This window comes from Pongo abelii, chromosome 10 (assembly GCF_028885655.2).
Source record: "Pongo abelii isolate AG06213 chromosome 10, NHGRI_mPonAbe1-v2.0_pri, whole genome shotgun sequence".
Classification (NCBI taxonomy): domain Eukaryota; kingdom Metazoa; phylum Chordata; class Mammalia; order Primates; family Hominidae; genus Pongo; species Pongo abelii.
The window spans coordinates 105,423,241-105,439,576 of record NC_071995.2 but is presented as its reverse complement, the minus strand read 5'-3'; the positions used below and the strand labels follow the sequence as shown (position 1 = coordinate 105,439,576).

General features: G+C 43.3%; 1 protein-coding gene and 1 long non-coding RNA gene across 12 annotated transcripts in view; one reads left to right on the top strand and one right to left on the bottom strand.

The window, feature by feature from the left end:
* The window catches only part of RFX4 (regulatory factor X4), a 178,211-nt gene that overhangs the window by 8,329 nt on the left and 153,546 nt on the right, over nucleotides 1-16,336 (bottom strand). For all 10 annotated transcript variants that reach the window (XM_054527588.2, XM_054527589.2, XM_002823686.5 and 7 more), the window contains 2 exons: nucleotides 5,424-5,586; nucleotides 2,244-2,382 (listed from right to left, as the gene is read on the bottom strand). In XM_054527588.2, coding sequence (XP_054383563.1) covers nucleotides 2,244-2,382; nucleotides 5,424-5,586 — 302 coding nt within the window. The remainder of the gene's footprint in view (nucleotides 1-2,243; nucleotides 2,383-5,423; nucleotides 5,587-16,336) is intronic.
* The window catches only part of LOC134759452 (uncharacterized), a 61,647-nt gene that overhangs the window by 20,440 nt on the left and 24,871 nt on the right, over nucleotides 1-16,336 (top strand). The gene's annotated exons all lie outside the window — the stretch shown is intronic.

Here is a 16,336-nt window from a genome sequence, read left to right as displayed (position 1 = left end):
CCAAAGCAGGCATGCTCTATCGCCTTCTCACTGTACTCCCAGTGGCTAGTGCAGTGCTTGCACATAGTAGTTACCCAGGAGCCATTTGAAAAATAAATGAATGAATGAATGAGATGCTTGGAGGGTGCAGAGTGATCTAGGCTGTTGCAGCCATTCTCAGTCATGCAGTGGATTACAGTGAGGAGCACAGAGTGCTCCCAAGAGACGGAGCTCCTAAGGAGCTGGCATCTCTGTGTGACGTAGTTGGAGACCTATAATGAATGCCCCAGGTGATGATTTAGTGGAATCAACTTCTTGGCTTGTCTGGGGATTAAACCAGGGCTCCCCTTGGTACTGCAGATGGAAATCAAAACAAACACCTGTTTGCCCAGAATGCCCATGTGTTGTGGATACGTTCTCCTTGGTGCCTTCCCTCAGAGACAAGTCTGTGTGCTAACAGCTGATGTAATTACAGCCTCCACGCTAGCGTCAGTCCTGCCATCTCATTCCTAAACTTCTACAAGTGCTTTGGAGCAGAGCCCCCTGCCTCCACCAGTCCCGCTTCTTGGTTCATTTTGTGGGGGCCCTGAGAGCTCTCTTTCTTAATCATAGCTCTGATCTTACCACTCCCTAGCTTCCTGTGCCTGCAGAATAGAGTGAGTGTGCTCGGCACACCATACTATTGTTCATGCTGACGCCACCTCCCATGTACTCATCTGCTCAGTGTACACTTAGTGAATGTCTGCATCTGAGAGGCGGCAGGGGGTGGTGCCTGAGAGCTTGGACAGGAGTCACAGCGCCTGGGTTCAACTCCTCAGGCAGGTTACTGTGAGTCTCACTTCCTCTTCTGCAGGGGTTATCTAAGGGATGTGGAGAGTGCTCAGCGCAGAGCCTGGCATACAGCACGTGTTCAGGAGAAGGTAGCTCCTCTTTCTGATAGGTGCCAAGTGCTGTGACCTGAGGATACTGGACTTCATCTTTGCCTTCAGGGAGCTTAGGGTCTCTGTGCGCTTCAGACAGGAAAGTTGGTGATGATAACAGGGTGTGAGAAATGCTACTGAGAGAGGAAAACCAGGGCGTGGCACCTAATAAGGTCCTGGAGGACTCAAGGGGGTACTTTCAGGAATGCCACAAAGACGGCAATATGATTGTCATGAATGCCCAGCCGAAGAGACTGGGGAAGAGACACCCAGCCAGAGGGAACAATTTCTGCAAAGACATGGAGGAAATCAGCACATCCAAGACAACCACATGTGGGCTGGCATGGCTGGGGGGAGGGAGGGAGTTTGTGAGTAGGCCAGAAAGGTAACCAGTCTTAAGAGACATACTAAGGAATTGAACTTGACCTGTAAAGCAATGATGTGCCAAAGACAGGGAAAGTGTCATGGTCAGTTGGGTTTTTTTCCGAAAGACTCCTCTAGCCGCAGTGTAGGGGGTGGACCAGAGATGGGGCACATTTTAGAGGCATAGAGACCACCAGGAAGGCTTCTGTCTTCATCTAAGTTGGATATGATAAAGGCCTGAGCTGAGGTGAGCACAGACGGCATACAGAGATACTTAGGATGCAGAGTGGAACTGGCAACCAGTCGGATCAGAGCCAATGCACAGGAAAGTGTTAGACAGGTAGAGTGTCCAGCGGTGGTTTCCCAAATGCAGCCAAGTGCAATGGCCTGTCTATTCCCCACAGGCCACAGAGGGCTGATTTGGCTTATTAGACAGTGAGGAGCCCAAGGAGATGTAGGGCCTGAGAGTGATTTGAAAAGGGATCCATTTCAGGAGGATTCTTCAGCTTAAGATTACCTGTGCAGGCTGGATGAAAAGAGCAGACATGGAACACCCCGAGGCCAGTTAGAATGATGTTGACAGACCAGTCCTGACAAGACTCCATGAGGGTCTGCACCAGGAGAGTGGTGATGGGAAAGGAGACCCAAGGCCCAGGGTGAGGGTAGCTGCCCAAAAAAGGGCAGCAGACATGCAGCTGATTAGATCTTGGCATGAAGAGGTCAAAGAGGGGATAGAATGAAAAAAAAAAAAAACCTGTTTAGCAACCAGGTGTGTGAGAGCACATGGGGCATGAACACTGGCTGAGCACCCACTGTGGGCCAGCCATTGGAGGCCAGAAATGACACTGATGAAAAGACTGTCCTTCCTTGGGGACACACACGCTGCACACACAGTATGCATAACAGTTTATGAACTGTGTTAACCAGATTTGGAACCAAGTATACCAAGGCCTGGCCAAGAAACCAGGACCACTGACTCACCTGTGCAGAGCTCCTGTGGTAAGGGGCATAGTGGAGTGGCCCAGAGATAGCTGTGTCATGAGGGAGGGCCGGATACTGGCTCTGCATGGGGTGAGGATGCTGGTTGCCATAGCTCCCATAGTTATAGCTTCCCGTGTATCTAAAATGCATCAAGCACATTGAATAGTGTGAGTAATAGCAAGAACAGATCAGTTTGACACCTTTTTAAAAATCTCATCTATTTTTTTTCCTTCTTCTTCTTTTTTTCTCTCTTTTCTTTTCTTCCCCCTTCACCCCCAATCCCATTTTTCTTCCTTTCATCTTTTCTGGTTTTTTTTTTTTTTTTTTTTTTTTTGAGTCAGGGTCTCATTCTGTTGCCCAGGCTGGAGTGCAGTGGCATGATCTTGGCTCACTGCAACCTCTGCCTCCTGGGTTCAAATGATTCTCCTGCCTCAGCCTCCTGAGTAGCTGAGATTACAGGCGTGTGTCACCATGCCCAGCTAATTTTTATATTTTTAATAGAGATGGGGTTTCACCATGTTGGCCAGGCTGGTCTCAAATTCCTGACATCAGATGATCCACCCACCTTGGCCTCCCCAAATGATGGGATTACAGGCATGAGCTACTGTGTCCGCCTCTTCTTTTTGATTCTTACCATTTCCACTCTTGTGGCCTTGTTATGGTTAACTTAAAACCCCAGGTTGATTTTCCTCCTCCCTCAACACCTAGAACATACCTCCCTTACCCCCCAGCCAGCGTTCAGGGATGAAATCTAGCCCTGAGCCAAACATCATTAGTGATGGAAACCTCTACCCCTGCTGTGTTTAAAACCCCTGTTGTATCCTGAAATCAAATAGGGATAACAAAAAAGAAACCACGTGAGATTTATGTTTTTGTATCACTCAGGCCTCTGCTTCCACATCATGGGGAAGGATGTAGTGGGTTTCTGTAAGCTGTCTCCTGGGGGGAAAACACCATGGCGTGGTCAAACAGGCATCAAAGACCCTGGTTCTAAGTCAGGCTCCACGACTTTCTAGCTGTGTGACTTTCATGACCCTGTTTCTCACATCCATAAAAATGCTGCGCACGGTCATTCTGAGGATCGTATGTGTGAACACACTCTATAAACCAGAAAATCCTGTGTAGACATAGCCTATTATTATCACTGTTCTTCTTAGTAACATCTTTATAGCAAAGATGCTGACCTATGACCATGTGAGTATTTTTTCTGCTATTTCTGCTGAATCAAAAATCTCTCTGAAACAGGGTTTTCAGAGTCTATTCTAAATGTGTGGAAATACTCTCAAAGGCCCCCTGAGAAAATAATGGTTGCCCGATTGACTGCTTGGGGGCACTTGAACCTATGGAAAAGTACACCAACATCCAGGCCTGTGCCCACCGTCAGGTCACCGCCGTGCTGCATTATGCTGGGCCAACTGTGGAAGGGACCTGAGAAGTCCTCCCCCTCCTCCTCCCGTGTCCCCCACAACTGGTCTGTTGGAACCTGGCCTGTGAGTGGTGAGGCCCACTGCACCACATGGTAGGATCTCTCTTTTTTTTTTTTTTTTGAGATGGAGTATATCACTCTATTCTCCAGGCTGGAATGCAGTGGTGCTATCTCAGCTTACTGCAACCTCCGCCTCCTGGGTTCATGCAATTCTCCTGCCTCAGTCTCCTGAGTAGCTGGGGCTACAGGCACCCACCATGCCCAGCTAATTTTTCTTCTTCTTATTTTTTTTTTGAGATGAAGTCTCCCTCTGTCGCCAGACTGGAGTGCAGTGGCACAATCTCGGCTTACTGCAACCTCCACCTCCTGGGTTCAGGCAATTCTCCTGCCTCACGAGTAGCTGGGACTACAGGCGCATGCCACTATGTCCAGCTAATTTTTGTATTTTTAGTAGAGACGGGGTTTCACCATGTTCGCCAGGATGATTTTGATCTCCTGACCTCGTGATCCACCCCGCCTTGGCCTCCCAAAGTGCTGGGATTACAGGCATGAGCCACCGCGCCCAGCCCATTTTTGTATTTTTAGTAGGGAGATGGGGTTTCATCATGTTAGCTAGGCTGGTCTCGAACTCCTGACCACAAGTGATCCACCCACCTCGGCCTTCCAAAGTGCTGGGATTACAGGTGTGAGCCACTGTGCCCGGCCAGGACCTCTTGTTAATATCATAAGTGCTTTTCAGGTCACTGCTCATTAGACATTGTAAGGTTAGTGTCTTTTGATAAAGACAGTGCATAATGGCAAAGAGCTATGAGGATTCAAGTAACACTTTTGTATGGATTTGTAGTTCATTCATCACAGCAACATCCCTCCACATATTTGAAAAAGAAAAAAATATGGGCAAAACAAATGATGCATTTTTCCAGGGCATAAAACACTGCTAGAACCTATGGGGAATCCCCTGAACCTCATGAATAACTGCAGCCTAAAGGGACCTCCGGCCCTCAGGTGGGGAAGCCCTTCTCTAAATGGAATCATAAAAGACTTGAACCTAAGATGAAGCTTTATAATTCTGCAAAGTGTACAAAGAGCCACCCAGGGGAACTGCTGAAAGGGGTTTTCAGCTGAGGCGTTAAAGGAGTAAAGAGGGAGGAACACAGGCTTTGGAGTCAGACATTTGCTCAGTTTGGGCCCCACCATGTGCCAGCTGTGTGACCTTGGGGAATGGAAAATAACCAAACAAGTTTCAATTTCTTCATCTAAAATGGGGTCACTAACACCTTCTTACCTACCTACCTACCCTGGTTGTTGTGGGGATTACACAATACAGTGCTCAGGATATTGTGGGAACTCAGCAAAGAGTAGTACCCTTCCTGTTCTTTGAGAAAATAGCTGCTAAGGAAACCCCTCTTTAGATCTTTTTTTTTTTGAGACGGAGTCTCGCTCTATCACCCAGGCTAGAGTTTAGTGGTGCGATCTCGGCTCACTGCAACCTCTGCCTCTCAGGTTCAAGTGATTCTCCCACCTCAGCCTCCCAAGTAGCAGGGATTATAGGTGTACGCCACTATGCCTGGCTAATTTTTGTATTTTTAGCAGAGACAGGGTTTCAACACGTTGGCCAGGCTGGTCTCGAAATCCTGACTTCAAGGCCCACCTCGGCCTCCCAAAGTGCTGGGATTACAGGGTGTGAGCTGCTGTGTCCAGCCTCTTTAGATGAAATTTTAAAAGTCCAGCAGCATCCCTGGAAAGTTACCTACCCATGTTCCTCTCTGTGGGGATAAACTGGTATCCTGTGTGTGACGGAGGAAGAAGGCACATGAGTGTTCCTCATACAGGGCAGCTGTTGGGAGTTCTCAGCTGGGGACCCAGCAGCCGTCGTCACTGTGTATGTTAGAGACCACGTGTAAGACTGCATTGCTCCTGCAGAGACAAATTAAGACGTCTTGATCATTAACAGTTCTCACATCCCTTGTTCTTCCTTACTTTAGTGGCTTCCTTTGTTCTTAAGTTGAAGGCCAAAATCTTTATAAGACATGTATCTCTGACTCTGCTGAGCTCACCAGAGGCATCTCCCATCCCCTGTCTTTGTTTTTTCTGGTCCAGCCACAATACCTTTCATTGTATCCAGAGTACCACAATTCCCAGCACCTCAGGGCCTTTGCACATGCTGTTTCTGCTGCCTTATTACCCACTCATTCTTCCTCTCACAGTCCAAAAAGCTGTCCTCTTCCTAACCCCAGACTAGGCTAGATCCCTCACTGTACTGTAGGCCTAAGTGGTGCCTACTGCAGTTTGTAATCCTACACCCATTAGTGAATGTGATTTGATTAATGGCCCCCTCACCAGACAGAAAGCACCATGAGGGTAGGGGCCTGGTCTATTTTGGCCACCAATGGATTCCCAGTGCTTAGTACAGAGCCTGGCCACCAAAAGACTCAATAAAAATTTTAGAAGGGAGAAAAGGGAAGGGAAGGATAGGAAGAAAGGAAGGGAGGGCGAGAAGGAAAAGGAAAGCGTGGGGAAATATAGCCTAGATAGGCACTGCAAATTAACTTTTCAGCACTCAACTCAACAGGTGTTAAGGATCCAACAAATTGCTTTAAGCAAACATAAGTAGATTATTGGGCTTTGCCAGCTCAGGTCTTTTTGAAGATTATTAGACAGTGACCTGAACAGTGACCTATTCCATACAAATTAGGAATTCCCTTTGTCTATTTTTTAATTTAATTGGATACCTTGAAAGTGCTAAAGACTGGGGGATAAAAACCTGACAAAATTAAATGCTTAATATTTTATGAGATGGTTAGTTTTTTTTGTTTTTTTTTTAAGACAAGGTCTCACTATATCACCCACGCTGGAGTGCAATGACATGATCATGGCCCTCACTGCAGCCTTGACCTCCTGGGCTCAAGGGATCCTTCCACCTTAGCCTCCCAAGTAGTTGGAACTACAGGTATGTACCACCATGCCCAGCTAATTTTCAATTTTTTTTTTTTTTTTGAGATGGAGTCTCACTCTGTCGCCTAGGCTGGAGTGCAGTGGCATAATCTCAGCTCACTGCAACCTCTGCCACCCGGGTTCAAGTGATTCTCCTGCCTCAGCCTCCTGAGTAGCTGGGATTACAGGCGCACACCACCATGCCTGGCTAATTTTTGTATTTTTAGTAGAGACAGGGTTTCACCATGTTGGTCAGGCTGGTCTCGAACTCCTGACCTTGTGACCCACCCACCTTGGCCTCCCAAAGTACTGGGATTACAGGCGTGAGCCACTGCGCCTGGCCTTTAAATTTTTTATAGACACAGGGTCTCACTATGTTGCCCAGGCTGGTCTTGAACTCTAGGTCTCAAGTGATCCTCCCACCTCAGCCTCCCAAAGTGCTAGGATTAAAGGCATGAGCCACCGCTCCTGGGCTAGAATTTTTTTAAATGATAATTTAATAAATCATTAATAGCAATACTAAACTCATCAGACAACTTAATTTCTGATAAATTTTAAAATATGTTAATATGGTGGAAATAATTAAACTTGTTTTAGAAGGCAGAGAGAATGGGATTCAACATCCCCCTTTTTAGGTACATGGAAAACATGAAAGAATTTAAGGGAGGACATTTTAATGTGAAGTAAAAGAGAAAATTTGATCTCCCATTCTGTATTTTCTGCAGTAGACCATTTCTATCTAAAAATTCCTCTGGGAAGATAAAGGAAAGGTTTTCATTTTAAAAATTGGTCCATTCCAGCCCAGGGACTTTGCAAATAGCGTATGAGAGGAGCTGCATTGACATGGAGTAGCGGGAGGGGGCAGAGTTGGTGGATCAACGCTGTGCCAGTTATGTGACAGAGACTTGGTAAGGAATACCCTTGAAGAAATGTGGAAATGGTGTCCTATTTTAAATACGTTGGCTTATTGTTAAAAGAACCCTTTGGTGAGCCCTTTCATAAATTGAAGAATCTTGTGGAATGCAAATAATGTCCTTTGTTGTAATGAGGTGACAAAAATTTATTCTAAGAGTATGAAAGGAGACACCATTATTGAGCATCTCTTACAGGCCATGCATTGTGCTGAGTGCTTGTCACACATCCTTAAAAGAACGTTATCCCCCATTTATAGATGAGGAAACTGATGGTTAAATCCAAAAGAATTTAAGGGAGCGTATAGCAATATAAAAGATTCGAGACAATAAAATGGAAGTGGGAATGAAAGAAGAAAGAAAAGCAGAATTGGAGGCAAAAAATGCAATTCAGAATGAGGTGAAACATGCCGCCCAAATTCTTCCTATATGTGAACTTTAAACTTAGATATGAGTTTTCCAGGAGCCCGTGCTCCCGGAAGCCTGAATAGTTAGGAGCACTAAGACTGACGATTGCTCAGGAGTTTACTGTCCTCCAAATTCAGAGCAAACAGCAATATCTTTAACTATGAACTGTTCAACAATGTCCTCAACACCCTTACAGTGGACTTCATCTTGATTCTAAGGACGGTTCCTTTTGTCAACACTAACTGCAGGCTAATGGCATCACACAAAAGTCCAGTTCAAGGAAATTTAGAATGTTAAATAACTTGCCCAAGGTCCCAGAGTGAGTGGGTGGTTCAGTCGGGCTCTGAACCCACACACTTTCTGCCACATACTTTCTACTCTCTACCGTTATGTCTCTTTGCTCTGGGTTCTGGTTCTGCCAGGTACTAGCTATAAGATCTTGGGCAAGCCTGTTAAACTTTATGAGCTTCTGTTTCCTCATCTTTAAAACAGGAGTAATAATATCTATCTTGCAGGACTGTTGTGAGGATTAACTGAGATAATATATGTCAGAGAGTTTGGCACGTGGTAGGCTTTTAATGGTATTCAAGCACTCTTCATTATGAATTCAGGTATTCTTACCTGAGAACTTCTTAAAATAGATATTTCTGTATTTCTCATTTCAGACCCCAAGGAAGAAAGGCAAGTTTCTTGGGTGAGATTCTATTACCAGGGATGAAACATTTGAATAGCAACAGTAATTTAGCCAATTATGGCAAATTTCTAAACATGTTTTTCTATAAAATTACTAGTGTCCTTACTCACCAGCACAGCTGAAAGTACCCCTTCCTGCTTTGCACATCTATTCCATATTCTTCCCCCAAAAGATAATGACTTTAGCAGGCTACATGTTAGGCTTGATTTATAAGTACGAGAAAATGGGAAGATCCCCAAAATGATCACGAGCCAGATGACTGGATTATGTGTAATTGCCCTCCTCTATGTTTTGAACTTCATGTGAAATTATATTACTGTTATAGTTTTTTAAAATGTCATGTTTATTAAAATGGGTTATCATTGAGTGGTGGGATTGAGGAGAGTTTTAAAATGTTTTCCCTTATTTTACTTATCTGTATTTTTCTGTAATGAATGTGTATTGCCTCCGTAAAAAGAAAAACGTTAATACATTAAACAAAGTTTAGAATTGGAAATGGAATCAGAAAGGGTGAGAAGTTTGGGAGAACAATGAACCAGCCACAACAAGCAAGTAATTAACCCTTGAAGCCTCTGGGACCTCAGGCCAGCACAGCGAGGTCAGTGGATATTTAAACGGGGCAGCCAAGGAAACCAAAGCATGTTTTTTCCCAAGCAGTGGGAAGAAGTCATGATAATAGCCATCACCTGAGAGAATGCAACAGCAGTTACTTTTGTGTGAGCCCCGGAGCACAGCAACTTTTCCTTATTCATCTCTGTATCCCCAACAGAGGGTGTGCCAAATAGTAGGTGTTCAGTAAATTTTCATTCCATTGAATTTGTTGTTGAAGGAGTAAATGCTGCTAGAAATAGACGTTATCAAACAAAAAGCTAGTGGAACTCTTGGAAAAATGGGCTCCTGTGGTCTGGGGAACAAAACCCCTAAATGGCCATGTGCCAGCAATCTAACACATCCACTCAGGCAGGCTTAAGCAGATTAACACCTACTGGCTTGGGTGAGAAACCCTTTTTGCCTGGGGAGCAGAAAAGAACACCCCTTGAATTCCCTTTCCTATCAGTGAGACCTCCAGTGAGAATTGCTGCTGCTGCTTTTCTAAGGAAGCTAATAAAAGAAAATCTGCGCAGCTTACAGTTTGTGCTTAGTTTTTAAGACAATTCTAATGCTTTTTATTTGTCGGTAAAACAATAGCAAATCTTCTCTATTTGTTCAATTCCCATATTTTTCTCTTATTCCCCCCTCCCCTCCTCACATTTCTATTTATTTAAAGGTCTGAGGATAGCGGTGGAAGCCCCTGATAGTTGAGAATCCTATAAAGATCCCAAGAGGAGCAGTTGTTGGTCACCTTACAGTATTGAAACTGCTACAGGGGAACATTTTCTTCCCCTCCCATCCCCAACAAAACACTCTTCTTCCCCAAGGTTACTTTGTTTTGGAAGGGGTTTTAAGCACAGGACAGGAAGGGTGCTCGGAATATAATAGACAATCAGTAATGATTTGTCAAATAAATGAATTAATGATCATCCAACATAAACCAGATCTCACGCTCATTTCCTTTTATACATTGACCCATTCAGTCTTGACAACAACCTTTTGAGGTAAGTAGTATTACCTCCTTTTTCAGGTGAGAAAATTGAGGCCCAAGAGTTTAAATGACTTGCTCAGGTGAGTGGCAGAGTTGGGATTCGAATGCAGGTCTGCCCAACCCCAAACCCTTGCCATAGCAATGTTTCTTACAGTTGAATGTGTATTTGAATCACTGGACATCTTGTTAAAAATGCAGATTCTGATTCAGTAGATTGGGAGTGAGGCCCTTATATCAAACTTCTAAATGATGACAATGTGGTTGGTCTGTGAACCACACTTTGAGTAACAAGGCTCTATAACATACTGCCTCCTGTCACACATCTTATATGTTAAGGGCCATTAAAAATCAGAAGTTGGCGAGGTGCAGTGTCGCATGCCTATAATCCCAGCACTTTGGGAGGCTGAGGTGGGCTGATTTCTTGAGCCCAGGAGTTTGAGACCAGCCTGGGCAACATGGTAAAACCCTGTTTCTACAGAAAATACAAAAGCTGGGTGTGGTGGTGTGTGCTTGTAGTCCCAGCTACTTGGGAAGCTGAGGCGGGAGGATCACTTGAGCTCAGGAGGTGGAGGCTGCAGTGAGCTGTGCTCATGCCACTACACTCCAGGCTAGGCAACAGAGTGAGACCCTGTTTCAAAAACAACAACAATAACAACAACAACAACAAAAACCCAGAAGCTTTGAGATTCTGCTACAGACTTGTGAAAATTTAGAGTGCTTCCCAAGCTACCTGGCTGTACCCTTTTTTTCAGATCTTGGACTGAATCCTTTAACCCAGGGGTCCCCAACCCCAGGGCCAGTACCGGTCCGTGGCCTGTTAGGAACTGGGCCGCACAAGGGGTGAGTGGTGGGCAAGCAAGCATTACTGCCTGAGCTCTACCTCCTATCAGATCAGAAGCAGCATTCGATTGTCATAGGAGTGTGAACCCTATGAACTGCACATGCAAGGGATCTAGGTTGCACACTCCTTATGAGAGTCTAATGCCTGATGATCTGAGGTGGAACAGTTTTATCCTGAAACCATCCCCCTACCTCTTCCCCAGTCTATAGAAAAATTATCTTCCACAAAACCGGTCCCTGGTGCCAAAAAGGTTGGGGACCACTGCTTTAACCTTTTCCTTAGGGGGATTCTGTGAACCATCACAGATGTTGCTCAAGTTTTAACCTAACCTACGCCTTTTGTTTGTAAGCTCCTTTAAGTGTGTCAAGATTCTAGAGCTGCTCTGCCCCATCCTATAGCCACTCGTGGCTATTGAAATTTAAATGAATTAAAACTAAATACAATTTAAAATTCAGTTTCTTAATTCCACTAGCCACATTTGAAGTGCTTAATAGCCACAGGTGGCTAATGGCTACTGTTTTGGATAGCTAAGATAGAAAAAATTTCCATCTCATCACAGAAAGTTCTATTTGGACAATGTTGCTTGACAGTATTTGCTACTAAACAAGCATTTCCTGTAATCTTCATGACTGAGACAAGGAAAGAAGACTATATATTCATATTTACCTGTATCTCTAGGTATGTCATTGGCTATCATCTTTTTTTTGTGTATTGAGACAGAGTCTCACTCAGTCATGCAGGCTGGAGTGCCAGTGGCGCGATCTTGGCTCACTGCAACCTCCGTCATTGGCTATTATCTATCCTTAAGACAGCTGTGTCTAAAGAGACCTCCTATTGAAGCTAGAAACCTCATCTGTTTGAGTTAACACTTTACCAATAGTTCCATGGTCAAAATCTGATTGACAGAACTGACCAGGGGCAGCAAATGAATCAGTTCCTTCTTATGTTGCTGCATAATCTAGCCTCTGCCTATCTCTGCAACTTCCTCTCCTGCCACTCTCTTCCTTATTTATTATACACATTTGTCAGTTCCCACTATGCCAAGCTCTTTGCTGCCTGAGGCCTATGCACATGGTTTTCCCCGTCGCATAGAAAGTTCTTTTTCCCTCCCCAACCTCTATGTAGCTGGCTCCTTGTAAAACTTCAGGTCTCAGATAAATGTCACCTTGTCAGGGAGGCATTCTCTGACCACCAACTAAGATGGGTCCCCATTTTATACTTTTTCATAGCACACCATTTATTTTCACACATAGCACTTTGACCATTTGAAATTACACCTTTACCTGGCAGTTTACTTCTGTATTGACTCTTACCCACTAGAATGTAAGTACCATGCGGGAAGTGACTATGACTCTTTTTCACTTCTGTACTCCCAGGATTTGGTACAAATTAGACACGAAATATATATTTGTTGAATGAATGAACAAATGAATGAATGAGGGAGACTAAAGTCCCAGCAGCAAGCTAAGATTTGATTTTGTGATCCAAAAAAAAGAGTCGATTAAACAATCTATTTTCAATCCCAGCTTATTTTTCGTGATTCCATTCCTTTAAAGAAAAGGAAGCAGCAGGGACGAAAGAAGGAGGAATTCACTAGCAGTGACAACTCCGAGGTCCTGTAAATGAGTCATCGCAGACTCTATGGCAGGGTTGAAGTGTCCATCCTATCCCACTCGGTTTAGCTGCCCTCAGAATAACTGGGCTTTTGTTATTTGGAAAGACTAAGGGTCGGTTATCTTTGTTACATCCTCAACTGATGTAGAGAAAATGCAGCTGGGCAGGCCAGATGTTCTACAGTTAGGGCCATTTATGAGGAATTCGCTTTTATTTCATTAAGTATCCTAGTATCTCAATGATTTAATTTGCTGGTTTTGTGTTGCAGGGAACCCATGGTGGGAAGTTGAAAACATGAGTTTAATAGTTAACTTTTATTGTCATTGCTGAAGGAGGGAATACTTAAAATGACATCATAAACGAGGTTTTAGAACCCTTCGGTGGCCCGATGGGACAGAGTAGGAGCTTAACGTTTTGCTTTAGATGACATTAAAGAATTTGCAGCCCAATGTCATGTTAAATAGACTGATCAGTTTGGCACTGCCTGCCATGCTCCCAAGGAGGAAAGGAGCCAGTTTTCCTTAAAGAAAGTTAATGTTTCTAAACTTTGCCAACTTTGCCAGGTCATGAGGGAGCGTAGCAAGCCTACAAATTTGGGGAAGAAAATGGACAGACAGGCTAGATCTTACCTTGCGGAAATCTGTTGGAATGGAATCCTTTAACCAGCCTCTTACCATGACATTGCCGTAAACCCAACCAAAATTGGCCATATATCAGGTTTAATTTTAGGTACCTGAAATTTATTTCATTTCTCTTTCTTTCCCCATTTAAAAAAATCAATTAATAAGTACAGTCAATAAAATATATTTAGAAACGTGGACATGGAACTAGACGTAGCTACAGATAAGCAGAGTGACTGTTTTCCTAGTGAGTCATAACTCATTATCTGTACTACCTTGTATTCCCTCGTCCTTGTATCGAAGGATGCCAAAAGGTTATGTGCAATGAATTAATTTTAGCTTTGTGCCACCAAGCATACATAATACTGTTCCTTTTTCACAGCTGAAAAATGGAGAAGTGTCCATCCAAAGTGGGACATTTATTTGTTAAAGAGTCCCAGGTACTTGACTGGCCTTGATTCTCAACAAGTCAAACCTGGTAATATTTACATTGTCTGATCAACGATATGCTGGAAACCCAACAAAATAACTGGGTCACATAAAATTTCGCATATTAATAAGATTTTAATAAATTTTTAAAGGTAACCATTGTTTCATTTAATTTTCCTCACCTTTTCTTTCTTTCTTCCTGGTTTTGGTCCTTTTTATGAAATTGATTTTTCTGTTTTTATTATAAACTACTTTAAAACTTTTTGGAAAGTAGATGGGATATATAAGTCAAGCGATAATTTTAAAATAGAAATAAAAATTAACTGGGCATGAAAACCGTGTGCTGAGTTGACTTTTTAAAAAAAAGTAACATGGCAAATACATTTTATAAGATTTACATAATTGTTTTACAATTTACACTATTGTTCAACGAAAATTTAAGAAACCTACTGTAATAGATTTCCTAATATTTAGGTTTCTAGCATGGGTAAATTGTTTGTGCTTTATAATATAATATGCCTATATAATCATACATGTTGTTAGGAAATTGGGTTTCTTTTCTCCAAGACCATGACCCATATTACATGCCCAGATCCAGTCTAATTTAGCAATGGAGTATTTCAAAAGTGGTACTTGAGAAAAATATCATACATAGTCTTATATAGGATGACATTTTTAATGCCGCATGGAGATATCTGAGAACAAAGCTGGAATGTGCCAAAATCTTCAAAGCTTAAAATCATCTGAAGAGAACCTGTTTCACATTTGTATTTCTAAGAAGCTACTTTTATGGCTCTTGAACACATTGCACAGAAATATCTGAAGCCATTTATGATATTCCTGTGGCCTTGTCTATCACACCTGCCATAACTTGAGGCCTCCACGTTGCCACGAAGAAAGCCAGGCACACTCACTAGCTGGATGAGAACTATGAGAAGATCCCAGACATCTTTCTTTCACACTCTTCCCTCCCATCCCTTATTCCCTTAGAGTCTGTCTCCTTATTTGAAATGTTGCTACACTTTGAGAAATATTTCATCCAAATGGTTTCTGCTTCATAATGCAGAACTGTTTTATTTGTATAATTTCCCTGTTTATTTCAGAAGTTAGGATATTATCACTAGCAGACTCGTGTGTGTCTCCCTGGTGATGACAGGGATATTTGGGCAGGATTATTTGGGTAAATGGCTCTTTCTTTAGGGAGAAAGGAGACTCAGGATGGTTGCCCAATAATCCCAATCTTTGAAGAACTCCTGAGAACTGCATGAAGAGCTGCGAATGGTACTTAAATTCTCTTCCCTTTTAATGTTCACTGAACAAAGTCATTCTTTTCACTACACTTACTTTTTCTGAGCCTTCTAAGCAGGAACTACAACAACCCACTATGGAAAGAAAATGGGAGGGAGGTGGGAGCCTGATCACATTCTTCCTCCTCAAAGCAGAAAACAAAATACAGTTTGAGGCGCATCTATATAAACAAATACAGCGATCTCAAATCTAAATTTCCACAGAAGAGGGCTCTCTAGCTGTGTACCCAAAGTGAAATCAAAGCTTGATCTAATGCCATTTATCAACAACCCAGCTTTTCAATACTTTGAAGAATCCAATTTCCTTAGCTGTCCCTGACAGAGGGCCACTGAGTTTATTGGCTAGTACACAAGATAGCAAGTCCTTCCAGTTTCTTAAGCATCCTCTCAATCCCTCTCTAAGTAGGTGTAGTTCCATAGAGAGAGGAAACTTTAGGGAAGGAATTAATCAAAAGTCTCCGGGATATATACTTTTAAGTTTCCCCAAAATAACGTGCTCTCTCTTGCCTCTACTTGGAATACCTTTTCTCCTCTCTCCTTCATGCTCCCATGATACTCTGACCCTTCTTCCAAGCTAGCACTCCTCACACTATATTGTTACTGTCAGTTTGCTCATCAAGAACCTTAACCTCTAAACATAAACTCCCAGGGGGCAGGGACCACACTTCTATTGTTTGCTATTATATCACCACCTACCTGAAAGTGTTTGGCACAAAGAAGCCACCTGAGAAATATTTTTTGGAGAAATGGATAGATAGGTGAGTAAATGAGTAAATGCTCCTGAATGGAGCAATCTGACCCTATTTATTTGGTCCTCAAAAAAAACAACAACAACAAAAAAAAAACACTTTAGTTCCAAGTCTATTCTGGAAACAGTCCTAAATAGAATTAGGATATAATTAAGTCCATGCCGTGAGGGTCTGGAGGAAGATTCTAACTTGGAGGGTGAGGGAAACATCAAAGGAGGTGAGTAGGATTTTATCAGGCAGAGGGTAGAAGGAGGCTAGCCCAAGAAGAAGGAACAGTGTGAGAAGTGATTTGGAGAAAGAGAGCTCTTTAAGGCTTTTAGAGTGAGGCAGTGGGTTCTTTGCCCCAGCACTTTGAGGAGGCACAAGCTTCATGAAAACGAGACTTAGTGAGTAGTGTGAGAGAGGACAGAATAGAGTCTGGAGGCAGGGTACCAGCTTGAGAGTCACTGTGGATGTCCATGAGAGGTGGGGGTGGCCTGAACCAGAGGCACAAATGGGATGGGAAGGAACAGATCAGTCTAGATTAGTATTAGAACAACTGGACTTAGGAAGTGTGATGGAGAATGCCCGCTGTCGCC